Genomic DNA, 17297 nt, shown 5'->3' on the forward strand with positions numbered 1-17297 from the left:
AGGTGGTCCGAATCACAAACCAGCAGGGCCTTGACGTCCGGGCCGCCACGGACCGAAGAACGCAGCGAGGATGTCACTCTTTCGTGGTGAAGAACGGAGAGGTTTTCAAGCAAACCGCCAAAGGATAACTAACGTGCTTACGTGACGAAGAACCGGCTAGTTTTCAGGCAAACTAGCAAAGAAACCGTCGAAGCTCTTACCCGGGAGAGACCCCGTCACGGCAAGGACATCGCCGGGTTGCCCTAGGTCGGCCGGCAAGCCTACGACATCATCCTTGGTCGTCAGATCAAAGGATGAACATCATGGGGGTTGAAGAAGAGGTAGTAGATTGATTTGTGTGACGATTGGATAGATGGAAACTCAATCGGCTATGTATCATAAGGGGTAGGGGTGGTTTTATCATATAAGAAAACCAATGTGGTACTATTATTATGTCGCTTTATGAATTTTTTCTTAGATTATGTCAAAACTGTCATGGGCCTGTTTAAATTAGCGTGGCCCGATTTAAGTGTCAACACCTCCGGTGGTAGGTCATTACAAATTTTTATAATAACACACATGTAAAAAGACTAAAAAAATTACCCCTAGGATGACAAAGTCTGCCGTTGAGGTTGTCGCTTGCCTTTCTTCCACCTCGCCACCTCGTCAACACACATATGGCAGGCGGTGATGCTCCGTAATTTCGCGCACGACCAGTTAAACCGCGAGAGGGACGAATGTTGGCCTGGTACACGCAAGAAACCTGGATTACAAGGGCAGCGGAGCAGTTCCCATCACCGACTCACCACCCCCGGCCACACCCATGCCCAGTTGCAGGCTCTCGTTTCCACCCCGCGCTTCCCCGCGGCCACGGGCCACCACCGTCAGCCTCGCCCCGCAGCTGCCCACTCACGCCGCACGTTTCCAACCGCCCCCTCGCGCGTCATCGCCACCGTGACATTGAGACCGCCGCCCTTTCCGTGTGCGCTGCGCCATTCTGCCAACCAGCTCCATTCCCATTTCAACTCTTCTTTAAACTCCGCCAAACCCAATGGCGCCCGCCCAGTCAACTTCACTGACGCCTGCTGCTTCCTCTTCCTCCTCCCCGAGCCCCACGAGCCATGGAGCGGCACCGCCAAGGATCGCGGCGTCAACAAGAAGGTAAAGTAGCCCGTCCATCGCACTAACCATCCTCTCACCGATCGGCGCAAAGGCCGCAATGACGTCTTCACGCCCTCACGGTGCTCGACGGATTGCTCGCGGGGGACTCTGATTCTTTGATTTTTCGACTTGCAGTTGCAGACGGTCTCGACGGGCACGAGGAGGAGGACGTGGCGCTGTCGGTGTTCGTCTGCCCGATCACCATGCAGGTGATGCGGGACCCGGTGGTGATCGAGACCGGCCACGCCTTCGAGCGGGAGGCCATCGCCCGGTGGTTCTCTGAGTGCCGCGACCTCGGCAGGGGGCCGTGCTGCCCGATCACGATGCGGGAGGTGCACAGGGCGGACCTGAGGCCGGTCCTGGCGCTACGGGCCGCCATCGAGGAGTGGACGGACAGGCAGCAGAGGGATGAGCTCCGCAGGGTCTGCCAGTGGCTCACCAAGGACGCCACGGAGAAAGAGGCGGTGCGGGCGTTAGGCTGCGTTGCGCGAGGGTGGAGCGGAGGGCGGGTGGGCTGGCGCACAGTGCGTGACGAGGGGATGATGCCCATGGTTGGTGGCATGCTGAAAAGCGGCAGCACCATGGTGCGTCTCAAAGCGCTGGAAACTATTCAGGAATTTGCCAGTGAAACTGATCAAGACAGGGTAGGTGAAAGGACGAGACAACGAAATTGAGTGTGTTTATAATTACGTGGTGTACGATAACAATAGTATTGACAGCATGTCTCTTCATCCTTTGCAGGAAGCTGTGTCGGAAGGGGACACCATTCGCACAATCATCAAGTTCATCGATTGTGAGGATTGTCAGGAGAGGGAATTGGCAGTCTCTGCATTGTGCGACCTTTCCAAGTCTGAGCTAGTATGTGGGAAAATAAGTGAATTGAATGGAGCCGTACTTATACTGGGCAAGGTGTCTGGAAGCAAAGCTGACAATCCAACAATAGCTGAGAAGGCTGAAAGGACACTTGGGAATTTGGACAGGTGTGAGACTAATGCCGTGCAGATGGCTGAAAATGGCAGGCTGGAACCTCTACTTAACCTGCTTATTGAAGGTGCCATCTCCTTCCCTATCAGTATTACTTGATCAATGCGATACTATCTTAATAAGTTATTATATATTAATATGATGATAGGAGTAATTGTAACTTATAAGCTTCCCACATCTTTTAGCATTGGTGAACTTGTTAGTTTACAATGTTAACTATGGAAGTGCTTTACTGGTTTCTCACGCTATGATATATTTTCTGCAAATTGATCAGGTTCTCCAGAAAAGCAGCTGCTTATGGCATCATCTCTAGAAAAGATTGTTTTGTCTAATGACTTGAAGATCTTAGTTGCCCGAAGGGTGGGTTCCTTATTTGGTGGTATTGTTGAAAAGGGAAACTTGGAAGCAAAAGAAGTTGTTTTCAAGGTGTTAGAGCATATATCCGCCAATGCAGAGAGTGCCAAGGTTCTTATAGAGGAAAATGTCCTTCTCCCTCTTTTCCGAGTTCTCTCTATCAATCGCACCAGTCTCCTTCCACCGAGGTTGCAAGAGGCTGCAGCTGCAGTTCTAGCTAATCTGGTTGCATCTGGTGTTGACTTTGGGACAGTACCCCTCGACGGAGACCGTACTCTGGTGTCTGAAGACATTGTTCACAGCCTACTTCTTTTGATCAGTAATACCTCACCTCCAATACAGTGCAAGCTTCTTGAATTTTTTGATACCCTGAGCAGTTCCACAGGGACAGTACTGTCAATTGTCTCAGCTATAAAATCTTCTGGTGCTATCACCAACTTGGTGCAGTTTGTTGAGAGTGATCATCAGGAAAGCCGCACTACATCCATAAAGCTGATATACAAAATTTCATTCCACCTGGGCCATGAGATAGCCCAAGTCTTCCGTGCAAGTCCAACACTACTTGGCTGCTTAGTTAAAGTTGCCTTTCTTAATGTTGGAAACGCTGATGAGCAAGATGCTGCACTTCAGATTCTGGCAAACCTTCCAAAAAGGGACAAGCACCTCACCAGAGAGCTAATGGAGCAAGGGGCTTTCAAGATAGTTGCTAGTAAGGTTTTAAGCATCTACCGCAGGGATGCTGGAAGTGACATCTATGACAATGCACTGCTTGAGGGCCTTGCAAAAGTCTTGGCAAGGATAACATATGTCCTGCGAGACGAACCCCGATGCGTTTCCCTTGCTCGTGAGTACAACCTTGCTGCCTTGTTCACCAGCTTGCTTCGGCTGCATGGGCTTGAGGAGGTACAGGTGGTATCTGCAAAGGCATTAATGAATCTCTCGTTAGAATCTAAGTATCTGACTAGTACGCCGAAATTTGATGATAGTGAACAGAGGTCTAAACTTGCACTATTTGGGAGGAAAGCACCAAATATTCAATTTTGTCGTGTTCATTCTGGAGTCTGTTCAATTAGGGATAACTTCTGTATCCTAGAAGGGAAAGCCGTGGAACGACTGATTCATTGTTTGAATCATTCTAACAAGAAGGTTGTCGAAGCTGCTCTGGCTGCTCTTTGCACCCTACTTGAAGATGGAGTGGAGACTGCAGAAGGCGTTTCGGTGCTCCATAGGTCTAATGGAGTTGCACCTATATTTGACATCTTGAAGGAAAATCCGACGGGCAGTCTTCAGCACAGGGTGACGTGGGCTGTGGAGAGGATTCTGCGGGCAGAGGATATCGCCCAAGCTGCTTCAACCGATCACAGTCTGGGATCTGCACTTGTTCATGCTTTCCAACATGGAGATTCCAGAACACTGCGTATTGCAGAGGCAGCATTGAAGCATATCCGAAAGCTACCCACTTTTTCCATAATCATTGATAAGAGTCCCTCGATACGAGGTTCATCCATGGGAAGCATGGAGCGCTTTATCAAGTTTGATCGCTAGGTTGTTATGAAACGCAAAAGAATTACATGGCCTGTTTATGCCTTGTGGCCGACATATCCCTTATTATCTGTTTAACAGTAGGAACACAGTTTATTCTGGGGTGGGTGAGGTAGACAAGCAGTGGATCTAAGAGCATCTCCGAGAGGCTAGCCAAAATTAGGCTACTCCAACAGCCTCGGTAAAATATAGCCTTCTCTATTTTCAAACTTGCCACGTCACTGTAGGGCTCCGTCGTTTCCTTCTAGCCTTTTTCAGATTGCATCTCTGCAGTGCCGCCGCTCCTCAAGCCAGCCATGCGGAAGCACATGCGGAAGCCAGCCATCGAAGCAAGGGGAGGAACCACCCGACAGCACAACAATCTGGACTCCAGTGAACCGAGGCAAGAACGGGGGCACCGAAGAAGATGACCAGGACCCCTGCACAGGCGCCGCAACACCGGGACACAGCGACAGCGACATGGCAGCCATAGACGGATGCTTGCACAGGGCCAGGAAGGTGGAGGGAAACCAGAAGGCCATGCACGGGAAAGGGCCTGCGCGTGCGGAAAGAGGCCGCCGAGCGCGCGTGGAGGACCGATGGCGAGCGAGGCTGCGTGTCCATTTGTAGGGAGCGAATTTTCTGGGACAGAGAGCGACTAAATTTGGAGAGGCACTTGAAGAGTTTGTTTGAGGCGTTTTTTTTCTTAATAATAGCTATATTTGACTTTAGAAAATCATTTAGCTATTCTGTTGGAGATGCTCTAATGAAGGCTACGTATGTTTAGATTCTCAAAATATTCTCATTCAGTTTTCGGGAACTACCATCAATGCTGGAGATGCTCTTACTCTAAGCTGTAAACTCTCTAGGACTGATCTAAGAAGGAAACCGAATGCATGCGGCAGCAACCTCAGCTGTGCATCCGGCTTATTGCATCCTAGGAATATAGCGCCCGAAGGTTTTGCAGCCGATCTCGATTGGTCGTTCATCGGTTGCCAGTGTTGTCGCTGCCAGCGTCGGTCAGTATGGTGATCCTCCGCGCGGATTTCACGAACACACTGCAAACAAGTGAAGAAAAGTGAGAAAACGGCAACCTTTTTTCAGTTTGTTAGTCATCGAAAGGAGTTGTAGTATGGTTTGGATTTGTATAGTCAAGGAAGTGCAATGAAGTCGCTGATGTGCTCACCTGAAAGGCTCGTCGCCGACGTGCTTCACCTCGCCGGCGATGGTTCGGTCGACCATGTGGCTCCTCAGATCAGCGTTGCTGATGCCGAACATGCTGGACAGTCGCTCGCAGAGCTCCTCGAATGAGCCCAACGCCGAGAGGTCAAGGTTCCTGCCGAGAGTGTCCGACTCCACAAACACCTTGCACTGCCCGGGCTCCAGCGCAAACTCAGACGGTGAACTGTCTCCAGACCACCACAATCTCCAAGAGGAGGGCGAGTTCTTCTTGGCGGGACTTCCATGGGAGACGCCGGAGCTAGAGCGATTAGACGTGTTGGACGCTTTCTCGTCGCCACTGCTGGTGGCTCGCGGCGAGGTCGGGACACCAGAGCCGTTGCTGCTTTTCATGTGCTCCTCGGTCAGTATCGCCTGTCCGAAGAGCATTATCCCCGGTGGCTTGACGTCGTCGCCTTTCTTGGCCTCAGGTGATGGAGAGCGGGGTGTTGGGCTGCCGATCTTCAAGTCGGTGGCGATCCTTGGCGCTGGAGGGGCTTGGTGATCGGCGGGGTGGATGCCACAGAACAGCAGGCTTTGCTGCAGGTCGCTGAGGTGGAGATCCGAAAAGGGTGGTGCCAGTGGGAGTGGGTGTGTGGGCGGGAACGGGAAAGGCGGGGTCGAAAAGTTGCTGGCGCTCCGAGAGAGTCTCCGTGTACGCCGGGGTGCGCGGCTTCTTGCGCGGCGGCGGCGAGAAGCGGGGCAGGTTGGGCATGCTCGACACCAGCTCGACCTCCCACGGGCACACGCGGCTCACGTTCTGCCGGAGCTCAGGCTCGTCCCAGGTCACCTATGAAATTGGAGAAGCGAACGGTTCAGAGGAAGAACGAACATGGAGGAAGTGATGGCGTGTGTGTTCTTTTATCTACGCGTACCTGAAGGAGTCGCCAGGGCGACTGCGGCCACCGTTCGGGATCGGCCGGCTCGACACCGGCGATGGTGCCCATGAACCAGCTGATCCGCGACAGGTCTTCCGCCTCGAACGCCATCTTGAACCGCAGGCCTGGGCACCAGGGGGCCCGCATGGACTCCTTGACGGAGTCCGCACGCACGCAGAACTCTGGCGCGCTCGCACGCGGGTAGTGCACCGCCTCGAACGGCTGCCCGGCGGCGGCCAGCCTCGCCGCCTCGAACACATCCTCCGCTGGGACCTTGCCGTCTGATGGACCCGCGACGGCGGCGCCCGAGCTGCCCGCATTGCCGCCGCCGTCGCAGAACACGCGCTTGGCTCGCCGCAGGCCTATGTGGACCTTGCCGTCCTCTTCGCGCACAAAGACGACGGAGTCGCCGGGCAGGAGCTTCTTGTTGTGGACGAAGTTGCTCCAGCCGGTGGTGAGCAGGTGCCGGCGCGGGCTGCCCCGGTAGATGTGGCGGAACGTCCACTCGACTCCGTGGACGTCCGTTGCGGAGATGATCTGCAGGGGCGGGTCGAAGCTGTAGTCCAGCTCCGGGAAGATGGACAGCGCGCAGAGCCGCGGCACGGAGAAGCCGCCGCCGGTGTTGACGTCGGACTGCGTCAGCGTCTTGGCGAAAGACAGCGGCCTGGGCCGCTGCTGCTGCAGCTGCTGCTGGCCGTCCCCATCCCCGGCCCTGCTCTCCTCGGCCAGGGCGTCGCCCACGTCCGCCACCGGCTCCCAGGGGCGGAGCGGGACGAGGCGTATCTTGGCGTAGATGTCGTCGGTGTCGGGCTCCGCCATGAGCCTGACGGCCGCGACGCGGCACGCCACGAACGGCGGCGGGACGCGCAGGTCCACGGCGGCGCCGGCCTGCTCGGCGTGGCCCTGTGGGAAGTAGTAGACCGCGGCGCCGACGGGCGGCACGGCGCACATGGAGCCCGCGCACGCCTGCCACAGCTGCGGGTGCACGTCGCGCCCCTTGGGCTCGGCGGCGCCACGACCGGCGTCCGGCTCCGGCGATGGGGGCACCTGAGCCGCGTGGGCGCGCAGGCTGCAGTAGACATGACTGGGCTGTGTCGAGTCCACGAGGAGAGCTGCTTCCGGTGAAGGATGTATATGTATGGAAGCCGCCCGGTGAATGAGTGGGCGGAAGCTGCGGTTGCAGGGTGGGCGGGCGGTTCGGAGCGACGTGGAAAAGTCCTCCGCTCCGCGGCTCCGGGCAGTAACAAACCTCCACGGTCCGCTCCGGGCACCTGCGATGGATTCCTTATAGCTAGGCGCCGTTGCCCGTTGCCTTGCATCAGCGATGATAAAGTGATTTGAGAGAGAATGGTAGCATGCACACGAGTGAGCAGCCGAGCGGGAGTTGAGGTCGAGGTGGAAGGAACTGTTCACCCAGACCAACAACGAGTCCACAGGGCGGCTGTCCAGCCTCTTCACCCGGTTGTATTTGGCTTATAAGCTATGGCTTAGGTCCTGTTTGGTTTTCATAAGTCAGGTGACTTATTAAGTCAGGTGACTGAAAACCAGTGACTTCTAAGTCATGCTTGTTTGGTCGTAGATGACTTATAAGCTCATGCCTGTTAAGTAAAAGATGTGGGCCCCACACGGAAAAATGTGGCTTATAAATTTTAAGCAGGGGTGAACCAGCTTATTTCTTATAAGCAGGGGTGACTTATAAGTTGGTGGCGTTTATTTTACTTTTTAACCTATAAGTAGGTGACTTATTTGGAACCAAACAGGCCCTTATCAGCCAACGAATAATATTTTTCTTTCACATCAAATCAGACAACAGTACTTTCAGTGATGGCTTATAAGCCAAACCAGTCCAAACGAAGAGAGCCCACGCCGCATGTGGGGCCGTGGGGTGTCTGTCTTTGAGCAAAACAGCCCTTTAATTTGCTGCTGTTGGTTACACTACAATTACGGTGCCACAAATTTAACGGGTCAACAAGTAGCCTTCATCATCATCATGTTATATGATAAAGCTGGCGGATTGACTGTAGTTATTGTGGTGACATATCAGAACTACAGTAGCATCTTTTTATTTGCTTCAAGACTTTGACAATACATTGCCAGACATAGAGTTTAGGGAAAATTGGATTCATACCATCAAAAGATTCTTGTTTAGATATGTACCAGCAAAAGATATCACTTCTTAGCAGCTTACCACTTCTGTTAACTGAACGTTAATTGTGAGCATTGTACCCTTGCTAGAACTGATTATACTATATGGCTACACTCCAACTCCCATTCCAGCAGCAATGTAGCTGCGCTGCAGCTTCCGTTTCAGCAGCATTATAACAGGTCATATAAAACAATATTTTTAGTAGGATATAACACAACCGCTCAGCAAAATATAACACAAACATTTGAGAATTACATAACACAAATTTGCCCCAATTTTGCTGCCATTTCAATACCATAATAGCAGGGTACAACTAATTTTTACAAGTTCATCAAAATCTGAGATAATACTGCATAGCAGCACCATATTTACACAGGATCCCTAGTTACACATACAGAGTTGCACAAAAGACCACAATTGACCAGCCATGCTCACACACAAAATAGATAAGAAAGCTAATGTTTCTAGCTAATAATGAACCTTCGATTAATTCCTCCAGGTGGGATAGATGCCATCCTTCTGGTTGTACGACCTGGGCTAGTTGGAGAAAGAGAAGACATGTTTCTTGTTATTACACCTGGACTGGACATCACCTTTGGATCAACCACAATTTGGGATGGTTCAACATCAACCATGGAGACTTCAACTTCAGATTTGGATTTCCTAGGAAGTACAACATAAGTTAGATAGGGAACATAATGCATTACACATCAAACATATTATTACAGTGGGATCCCTATTACAGTGCCTTTGCTTTTTTTTGGATGAGGTGGTGAAAGCTCTTTACCCCAATTTGTTTGGGACTTAAAGGCTTTATTGTTGTGGCGGTGGTGGTGGTGAAAGCTCTTGTTGTAATTCAGCTTGAGTGGCAGTACAACCATTCTCTATATGTCCAAACTGAAAGCACCTTTTGCATTGATACGGGCCTCTTTTCCCTGCCTCTCCATTGCAGACTTCTTTCGAACCACGCTTTTGAAATATGCCAATTCAATGTTGTAGTGTTTCTCCAATCTTTTCTATAACTTCTTTGCACTCAAGCTTTTTTTTTGTGACTTGCTTGCCTTTCATTATCAGCTGGCCGAAGCCTCAAACATGATCAAGTCATACACGCATATTGGAGTTACATGCCACGTCTCCAAACGGTACGAAGCAGAAACTTGTTTAGCTAATACATGTGCTACTTTGTTACATGATCTTCTAACAAAAGAGATGGAAAACTCCTGAAAGGCAAGACAAACCTCATCGATCTCCTTCAGAATAGGATCAATGACTGATCGTTGTGACTCCTTTCTCCAAAGCTGCACAAATTGAATGCAATCGGTCTCCACTGCTACTCGCCGCAGCCCAAGCCGCGTAGCAAGCTTCAGACCGTCTCGGCAGGCCACTGCCTCCATTGAACATGCATCAAAAGCTCTCTCATACCAAGTAGCTTGGCCAGTTTGGAAGACACCCCGTTCATCTCTGATAACACACGAGGTGGCCCTTTGTTTGCTTTCCACAAAAAATGCAGCATCCGTGTTCAGCTTCACCCAGCCCGGTTCCGGTTGCTTCCACAACAACAACAACAACAAAGCCTTTAAGTCCCAAACAAGTTGGGGTAGGCTAGAGTCGAAACCCAGCAGAAGCAATCAAGGTTCAACAAAACAAATAGTTCAGTGTTGATAGCAAATATTTTTTTACTTAAATATCCTAAAGTTTTGACAAACATTCTGCCATTTACTTTCCATATGCATGTATAGTCTAAGTTTTAAGGCTGTATCCAACACCTTATCTTCACATCATGATAGTGGTCCAGATTTCATTGTCTGGATATACTTCTCATGACAATCTGCCCATGGCATCGAAATGCAAAAAGCTTCTCAAGTTGGGGATTCGGAGAATTGAACTCGGTACCTTACGCTCCCTAAGCGTACATCTTACCACTAGACTAAATCCCCAGGTTGTTATATCATGCACCCTGCTGGGTTGACTGAGCTGATGTCCCAACTGCCACAAGTCAAACGCCGTGTCTTTCGCCCAGTTCACCGCCTGCTGGACCGTCATCGATAACTCACCATGCCAGCGCTTGTTGCACATCATCCACATTGCCCACATGCCACACATGATAATAGCTTGATCCCTTTTTGGGCAAAGCTCTGACATCAGGTCAGTCACCCATGTCTCTGCATTTAGATTAGGAATCTTTAACCCGGTTGCCGCTCTGGTTTGACTCCAGAACTGCTTGGCTACCGTGCAATCAACTAGAACATGTTTAATTGACTCCTCCGGGTCTCCACATACTTCACAAAAAGCTACCGGTTCCATGTCTCCTGCATAGGATCTATCTCGCCGGCAAAAATTCATGTTAACACTAGCCACCAGAAGACTCTTACTTTTGGCGGAATTTCTAGCTCCCAAATCTTCTTCCAAGGTCCATCATCAGAAGAGCTTGGCTGCTGCACAAATAAAGCTTCAGATTTCCTTGTAAACACAAGTTTGTAAGCTGATCTTACTGTGTAAACCCCAAACTTTTCAGGTTCCTAGGCCCCAGAAATCCGACTGTCCCCTCCCTCTCAGCTGTCTCAAGATGGTTTCTGCATCAATCGGAAAGAACCGGTCTCGGATCAAGGCTTCATCCCACGAACCATTATCTAGCAGCAACTGAGAAACTAGGGCTGGATGTCCGTCCCCTCTGGGAATGATCGGCCGCGCCCCAAAGTGATCCAAGATCCAACGATCGCCCCAAATATCAGTGGATTCTCCGTCGACAACCCTTTTAATCAAACCATGCTGCAGAACCTCGCGACCAACAAGGATCGCCCTCCACGTACTACTGGCATGTTTCTTTCTAGTAGCACGCATGAAGTCTGTATCATGGATTCATGGAAATACCTTCCTTTCAGGACTCTTGCACATAGGGAATCTGGCCTGGTGATGAGTCGCCAACCTTGCTTCCCTAGCATGGCCAGGTTAAAGCTCCTGAGATCCCTGAATCCCATGCCTCCTTTGCTTTTCGGCTGGCTGAGCCTCTCCCAACTCATCCAGTGCATATGTCAGTTATCAGCTGAGCTGCCCCACCAATAATTTGCAACTGCAGCCCTCATCTTCTTACAGATGTTGATCGGCAAAAGAAAACAACTCATGGAGTAAGTCGGAACCGCCTGAGCAATTGATTTGATCAACACCCCTCTTCCGGCACAGCTGGCCTTCTTTGCACTCAAGCTGACATCCTCCTTTACAACATCTTTCACCCTTCATCTTGCTTGTACTGGAACACGTTTGAACATCCAATTCTGAGAGTTTGACAACCATGAAAGTGTTGCCACCATGTAGTTTCTTTGCAAATACTTCTGTTAAAATATGGAGCAATATCTTTCTCTAGATCGATGATTGAGTACTCTTCTGAATCAACAAGCCAGCTTACTGTCCTACCCCGATTGTACTCCTTTCTACCATCCCGCATAGTAAAGTAAGCATTGACAGTGATTTGTACTCTACATTTAATCCTGCGAGAACAAATGTGATGCCAATCAGCAACAATTCCAGGTCCACATCCATCATACCAACATAATAGGTACAAATTTCAAGAAATTGTCGAGGTTCAGAAGAAAGGAGAAAGTTCTTACCTATCTGGCGTCTCAGAAGGATCCATACAGCTCAATTCAAGGTTGATTAATCAGCACTGGTATCAATTCGAGATTGATTAATTAGCACCGGTAAAAAGGAAAACCTAGGATTTAATAAAAAGAAAGAAAGATGAGAAACGAAGAAGGGAAAGCAGCAGCAATGGAGGTAGGGCACACGAAGTGGTCACCTGAGAGAGGTGCGCCGGTGGGGGGCATACCGTCGGGGAGCGCGCGGGGTTTAGGATGTCGAAGACCACGGCGTCGAGGAGGCTCCAGGAGACGCGGCACCAGTGGAGGGGAGAGCGGGGCCTTGAGCGCGGGCGGTGGCGGAGCGCGGCAGGGAGGCCGCCGAGGAAAGGCGCCGCCGGTCGGCGGTTACGGGTTCCCCCTTTCTCTTCTGCGCTCTTCTCGACTCTGTACATGTCGGTCTGTATAGGATTGTTTAGAAGAAGGGTAAAACTGGAAGTAGACACAGGTAAAAATAATAATAATAAAAAGTAGCGATCATACTATCAGAAGTAGACGGAATGGTAGATTTCTGTAGTACCTTCATCTTTGGCTGGTACATATCTAAAGAAGAATCTGTTGATATACATATCTAGCAATATGTTCTTTTGACGGTACGAATCCAATTTTTCAAGTTTATTGCCCACAAAACACGGGCACATTGAAGATGATGATGGGCTAATCTGCACCCGTCTCTTTTATCCGAACGAGCATCTTGGCTTGTCGAATATAAACAAATGGGACCATGCACGTAAGACAATGCTAAGGTATAACATTTACCTCTAAAGAGGTAATATCTCAAATCAATATGTCATTGATTTTTCTGATTTTATGATTTACTTAATGAATTAAAAAATCTAAAAAACAAAATTAATCCCTCCGGATCCGCCTAATGGGAGAAAAGGTCGTGGAGAATCTTCTTCTCCCTCAAAACATCCGCAGTGATCCCCCTAATCACGCAAGACTAGATGGGCCTTGCCGTTTAATCTGATCCTCACTGGTAGAGAAACGACCTTTGATCCAGCTCGAAATTTGGTTTTAGTTCCGGTATTTTTCGCGCTCGGGACTAGAGAGACCTTTAGTCCCGGTTTGTAGCTCCAATCGTGACTAAAGGTCACTGCCCAACGGCTACTGCGACAGGCTTTTGCTGCAGTGGACCTTTAGTCCTGGTTGGAGCTACCAACCGGGACTAAAGGTTAACTTTTATTCCCGGTTGATCCCTCCAACCGGGAGTAAAAGTCTACTCCCGGCTGGAGGCTCCGTCCGCGACTAGAAAGTAACCTTTAGTCTCGATTTCTGTCTCTAACCGGGACTAAAGGTCCCCTCCTATATAGCCCTTCTTCCTCTCTGAGCCCGAGCCACTTCGAGCTCAGTGTTCTTGCTTCATCGTCGGCCTCTCTTCTTCCTCATCGTCGGTAATCATAAGATTTCTTCAATTTCTCAATCGATTCTTCGGTTCTAAAGGTTACCAACTTTATACTCTCATATTTCATCAATAGCATATCTTATTTTGTGGACTAGATATATGTGGTTTTTTATGGTGAATTTTTTTTATTTATAAGCCATTTAAGCTTAAAATTACTTTAAAGTTTGCATATTTGAATGAAGGAAGGTTGAAGTAGTTATTCAAAACTAGTATTCAGCTTTCATTTCTAGCATGCATAGCATACTTCATGGTTTAGAGATATAGAGAATTTTAGAGATTTTTTAATTTTATTTGTTTATAAAATGAGAAATTTATATTATATTAAAAATGAGTATAGAGAGTAGATGTCAACTGCTTCTGGGTCCTCGGCCTCTCATCGGGTTCCAAAGCGACTGAGGCCGGACCTCTCTCTCATTGCATGCGGCAAGTATGAGGAGAAGATTGTGATGGAGTATCGGGTGAGGAAGGAGTGTCCCAACAAAGGCCATATCTTCTACAAATGTCCGGATCGTAATGTGATTTATTTTGTCGCATTTGATAATTATGGTTAATTTATACTTATTTTTATGATGATTGTGATTAAAGTTCTAATTTTTTTGTTTTAATTTCAGTGGGATGGCACTAGATGTTCAGGCTAGTACTGGAAGGAAGAATATGTTGAACACGTGCAAAACTCTCTTGCACAGGCGGCTACGGTGGCTGATGAGGCAGTGATCCTATAGAAGAAGCTCATAGATGTTGAACAAACGCATGATCTGTCTGTTTTAGTTGGGGTTGATCGTGAAATCCTTATGCTGCTGAAGTGCATTTTAGCTTTAGTTTTTTAGTGGTAGTTGGGATTGTCTACATTGTAGCGAGACTTTCATAAATTAATACCTTATGTGGTGGCATGCATATCGTATAATTAACTAATTATGTTCTAGGTTTTAATATGGTATATATGTCATGTAATGCAGATGAGTCGGCATTAGATGTACAATGCTGATCGCCGCTCCTAAGTGTTCATTGAGGGCGTGCATTCTTTCTTACGTGTGGCCGAGGCAAATAAATGCGATGGTTTCATGTGCTGTCCATGTACCATATATAAGAATTTAAAGGAATATGCTAGCTCAAGGAGCCTTCATTCACACTTGTTGAAGTCAGGTTTCATGCCAAACTATATTTGTTGGACGAAGCATGAAGAAACCGGGGTTGTAATGGAAAAAGGTGAAGAAGAACAATGGGACGATGATGACACTATTATTGAATATGGTGCCTTCAATGAGACCGTAATGGGGCAAGCTGAAGAAGAGGCAGTGGTAGAAGATGAGCCCGCTGATGATCTTGGTCAGGCCATTTGTGACGCACAAAGAGAATGCAAAAGTGAAAAGGAGAAGATCAAGTTCGAGCGTATGCTAGAGGATCACAAGAAATTACTATACCTAATTTGTGATGCGGGACAGAAAAAGTTGGGTACCACACTAGAATCACTGCAATAGAAGGTAAAGAATGGTGTATCTGATAAGGGATTTGAGGAGTTACTGGAAATCCAAAAGAAGATGCTTTCGAAGGATAACGAATTACACGTCACTATGTACGAAGTAAAACAGGTAGTCTGCCCTTTGAGATTAGAAATTCAGAAGATACATGCATGTCCTAATGACAACATCCTCTACCGTGGCGAGGAGTATGAGAAGTTAGATGCATGCCCAGTATATCATGCATCGCGATATAAGATCAGGCGAGATGACCCTGGTGATGTTGAGGGCGAACGTCCCATGAAGAAAATCTCTACCAAGATTATATGGTATGCTCCTATAATACCAAGCTTAAAACGTCTGTTCAGAAATAAAGACCATGTAAAGTTATTGTGATGGCACAAAGAAGACCGTAAGGTAGACAATATGTTGAGACACCCTGCTGATGGGTCCCAGTGGAGAGCAATCGATAGAGAATTCTCGGAGTTTGCAAATGACGCAAGAAACTTAAGGTTTGCTTTAAGTACGGATGGTATGAATCTTTTCGGAGAGCAGAGCAGTAGTCATAGCACTTGGCCTGTTACTCTATGTATCTACAACCTTCCTCCCTGGTTATGCATGAAGCGTAAGTTTATTATGATGCCAGTGCTCATCCAAGGCCTAAGGCAACCTGGCAACGACATCGATGTATACCTGAGGCCACTAGTTAAAGAACTTCTACTTTTGTAGAACAGACCAGGTGTCGTGCGTGGGATGAGCACAAATAGGAGCACTTTGACATGCGAGCATTGTTGTTCATAACAATCAATGATTAGCCTACTCTAAGTAATCTTTCAGGACAATCAAACAAGGGATATAATGCATGCATGCACTATTTCGATGATATTAAAGGTATATTCTTGAAAAAATATCGAAAGGTCGTGTACCTTGGCCATCATCGATTTCTTCCTACGAATCACCTCTAAGAAAGAAAGACAAGCATTTTAAAGGTAAGGCAGACCACAAAACCAAGCCGGGCAACCAAACTAGTGAGGATGTACTTAATATGGTCAAGAATGTGAAAGTAGTATTTGGAAAGGCACATAGCAGCGAACCTGTTCTGAACGACTCTGATGGTCATGCACCCATGTGGAAGAAGAAGTCCATATTTTGGGAGCTACCCTATTGGCAAGTCCTAGAGATCCATAGCGCGGTCGACGTGATGCAACTGATGAAGAATCATTATATGAACCTACTAGGCTTCATGGATGTGTATGGGAAGCCTAAGGACACACTTGAAACATGACAGGACCTACGATGTTTGAAAGAACGAGACAACCTACATCCAAAAAAAAACAGATGATAGACGTCATTACTTAAATCTTGCTAGCTACACTCTTAGCAAAGAAGAGAAGGAAAGCATGTTTGAATGCCTAGCAAGCATCAAGGTACTATCTAGATTCTCCTCAAATATAAAGGGTATAATAAATGTACCAGAGAAGAAATTCCTAAACTTAAAGTCCCACGACTGCCACGTGCTCATGACGTAATTGCTTCCAGTTGCATTAAGAGGAATTCTACCTCCAAATGTATATCTAGCCACCGTGAAGCTATGTGCATTCCTCAATGCAATTTCTCAGAAGGTAATCGATCCAATAGATCTAGCTAAACTATAGAATGATGTGGTTCAATGTCTTGTTAGCTTTGAGTTGGTGTTCCCTCCTTTCTTCTTTAATACCATGACACACCTCCTAGTTCACCTGGTCAAGGAGATTAGCATTCTAGGGCCTATGTTCCTGCATAACATGTTCCCCTTTGAGAGGTTTATGGAAGTCCTAAAGAAATATGTTCACAACCATGCTCGGCCAGAAGGAAGCATCGCCAAGGGCTATGGAACAGAGGAGATCATTGAGTTTTGTGTTGGCTTTATTCCCAACCTTGACCTGATTGGTGTTCCTGAATCGTGACACGAGGGGAGACTAAGTGGAAAGGGGACACTAGGGAAGAAAATATATATTGGTACGTAGGACAATTATTTTAATAAAGCACACTACACAGTTCTGCAAAACTCCTCCTTGGTGGATCCGTATATCGAGACACATAAAGAGTTGCTCCGATCCGAGTTTCCAGGGAAGTCTGAAGCTTGGATTACGCGTCAGCACATAGAAACTTTCAGCGACTGGTTGCAAAAAGAATGTTAGGATGATGAGAGTATTGATGAGCAACTATATTTGTTGGCTAGGCAGCCATCGTGGCATATCCTCACATACAAAGGGTATGAGATAAATGAGAATACATTTTATACAGTAGCCCAAGATAAAAGGAGCACCAACCAAAATAGTGGTGTCCGCATAGATGCCACCGACCCTAATGGAAATAAGCAAACATATTATGGCCGCACAGAGGAGATATGAGAACTAAACTATGCACCTACTTTTAAGGTACCTTTGTTCAAGTGTCAATGGGTAAAGGCGACTGGAGGCAGGGTAGCAATCGACAACTAGTATGGAATGACAACCGTGGACCTCAACAATATTGGGTACAAAGATGAACCGTTCGTCCTTGCAAGGATGTGAATCAGGT

The 17297-nt window shown here is 48.0% G+C and overlaps 1 protein-coding gene, 1 long non-coding RNA gene, 1 other non-coding gene and 1 pseudogene across 4 annotated transcripts; 1 reads left to right on the forward strand and 3 right to left on the reverse strand.

Moving 5' to 3' along the window:
* Positions 1 to 618: 618 nt before the first annotated feature.
* On the forward strand, positions 619 to 4766 carry LOC136552272 (U-box domain-containing protein 44-like). Its single transcript, XM_066543798.1, has 4 exons — positions 619 to 1140; positions 1276 to 1784; positions 1882 to 2191; positions 2399 to 4766. The coding sequence occupies exons 1-4, from the start codon at positions 1101 to 1103 to the stop codon at positions 4021 to 4023; spliced, it is 2484 nt and encodes an 827-aa protein (XP_066399895.1). The 5' UTR covers positions 619 to 1100; the 3' UTR covers positions 4024 to 4766.
* An 11-nt stretch (positions 4767 to 4777) lies between these two features.
* LOC136548892 (auxin response factor 10-like) lies at positions 4778 to 7414 on the reverse strand (annotated as a pseudogene).
* A 993-nt stretch (positions 7415 to 8407) lies between these two features.
* Positions 8408 to 12270, reverse strand: LOC136552273 (uncharacterized). 2 transcript variants are annotated; one of them, XR_010782778.1, is made up of 4 exons: positions 12035 to 12270; positions 11847 to 11902; positions 9029 to 11726; positions 8408 to 8904 (listed from the first exon to the last, which is right to left on the reverse strand). It is a non-coding gene; the product is annotated as an uncharacterized lncRNA (long non-coding RNA). The 2 variants fall into 2 exon arrangements; XR_010782779.1 differs by having other exon boundaries at positions 11847 to 11950.
* TRNAP-AGG (transfer RNA proline (anticodon AGG)) lies at positions 10107 to 10178 on the reverse strand. Its single transcript has one exon. It is a non-coding gene; the product is annotated as a tRNA-Pro (tRNA).
* Positions 12271 to 17297: the final 5027 nt, after the last annotated feature.

This window comes from Miscanthus floridulus, chromosome 4 (assembly GCF_019320115.1).
Source record: "Miscanthus floridulus cultivar M001 chromosome 4, ASM1932011v1, whole genome shotgun sequence".
Classification (NCBI taxonomy): domain Eukaryota; kingdom Viridiplantae; phylum Streptophyta; class Magnoliopsida; order Poales; family Poaceae; genus Miscanthus; species Miscanthus floridulus.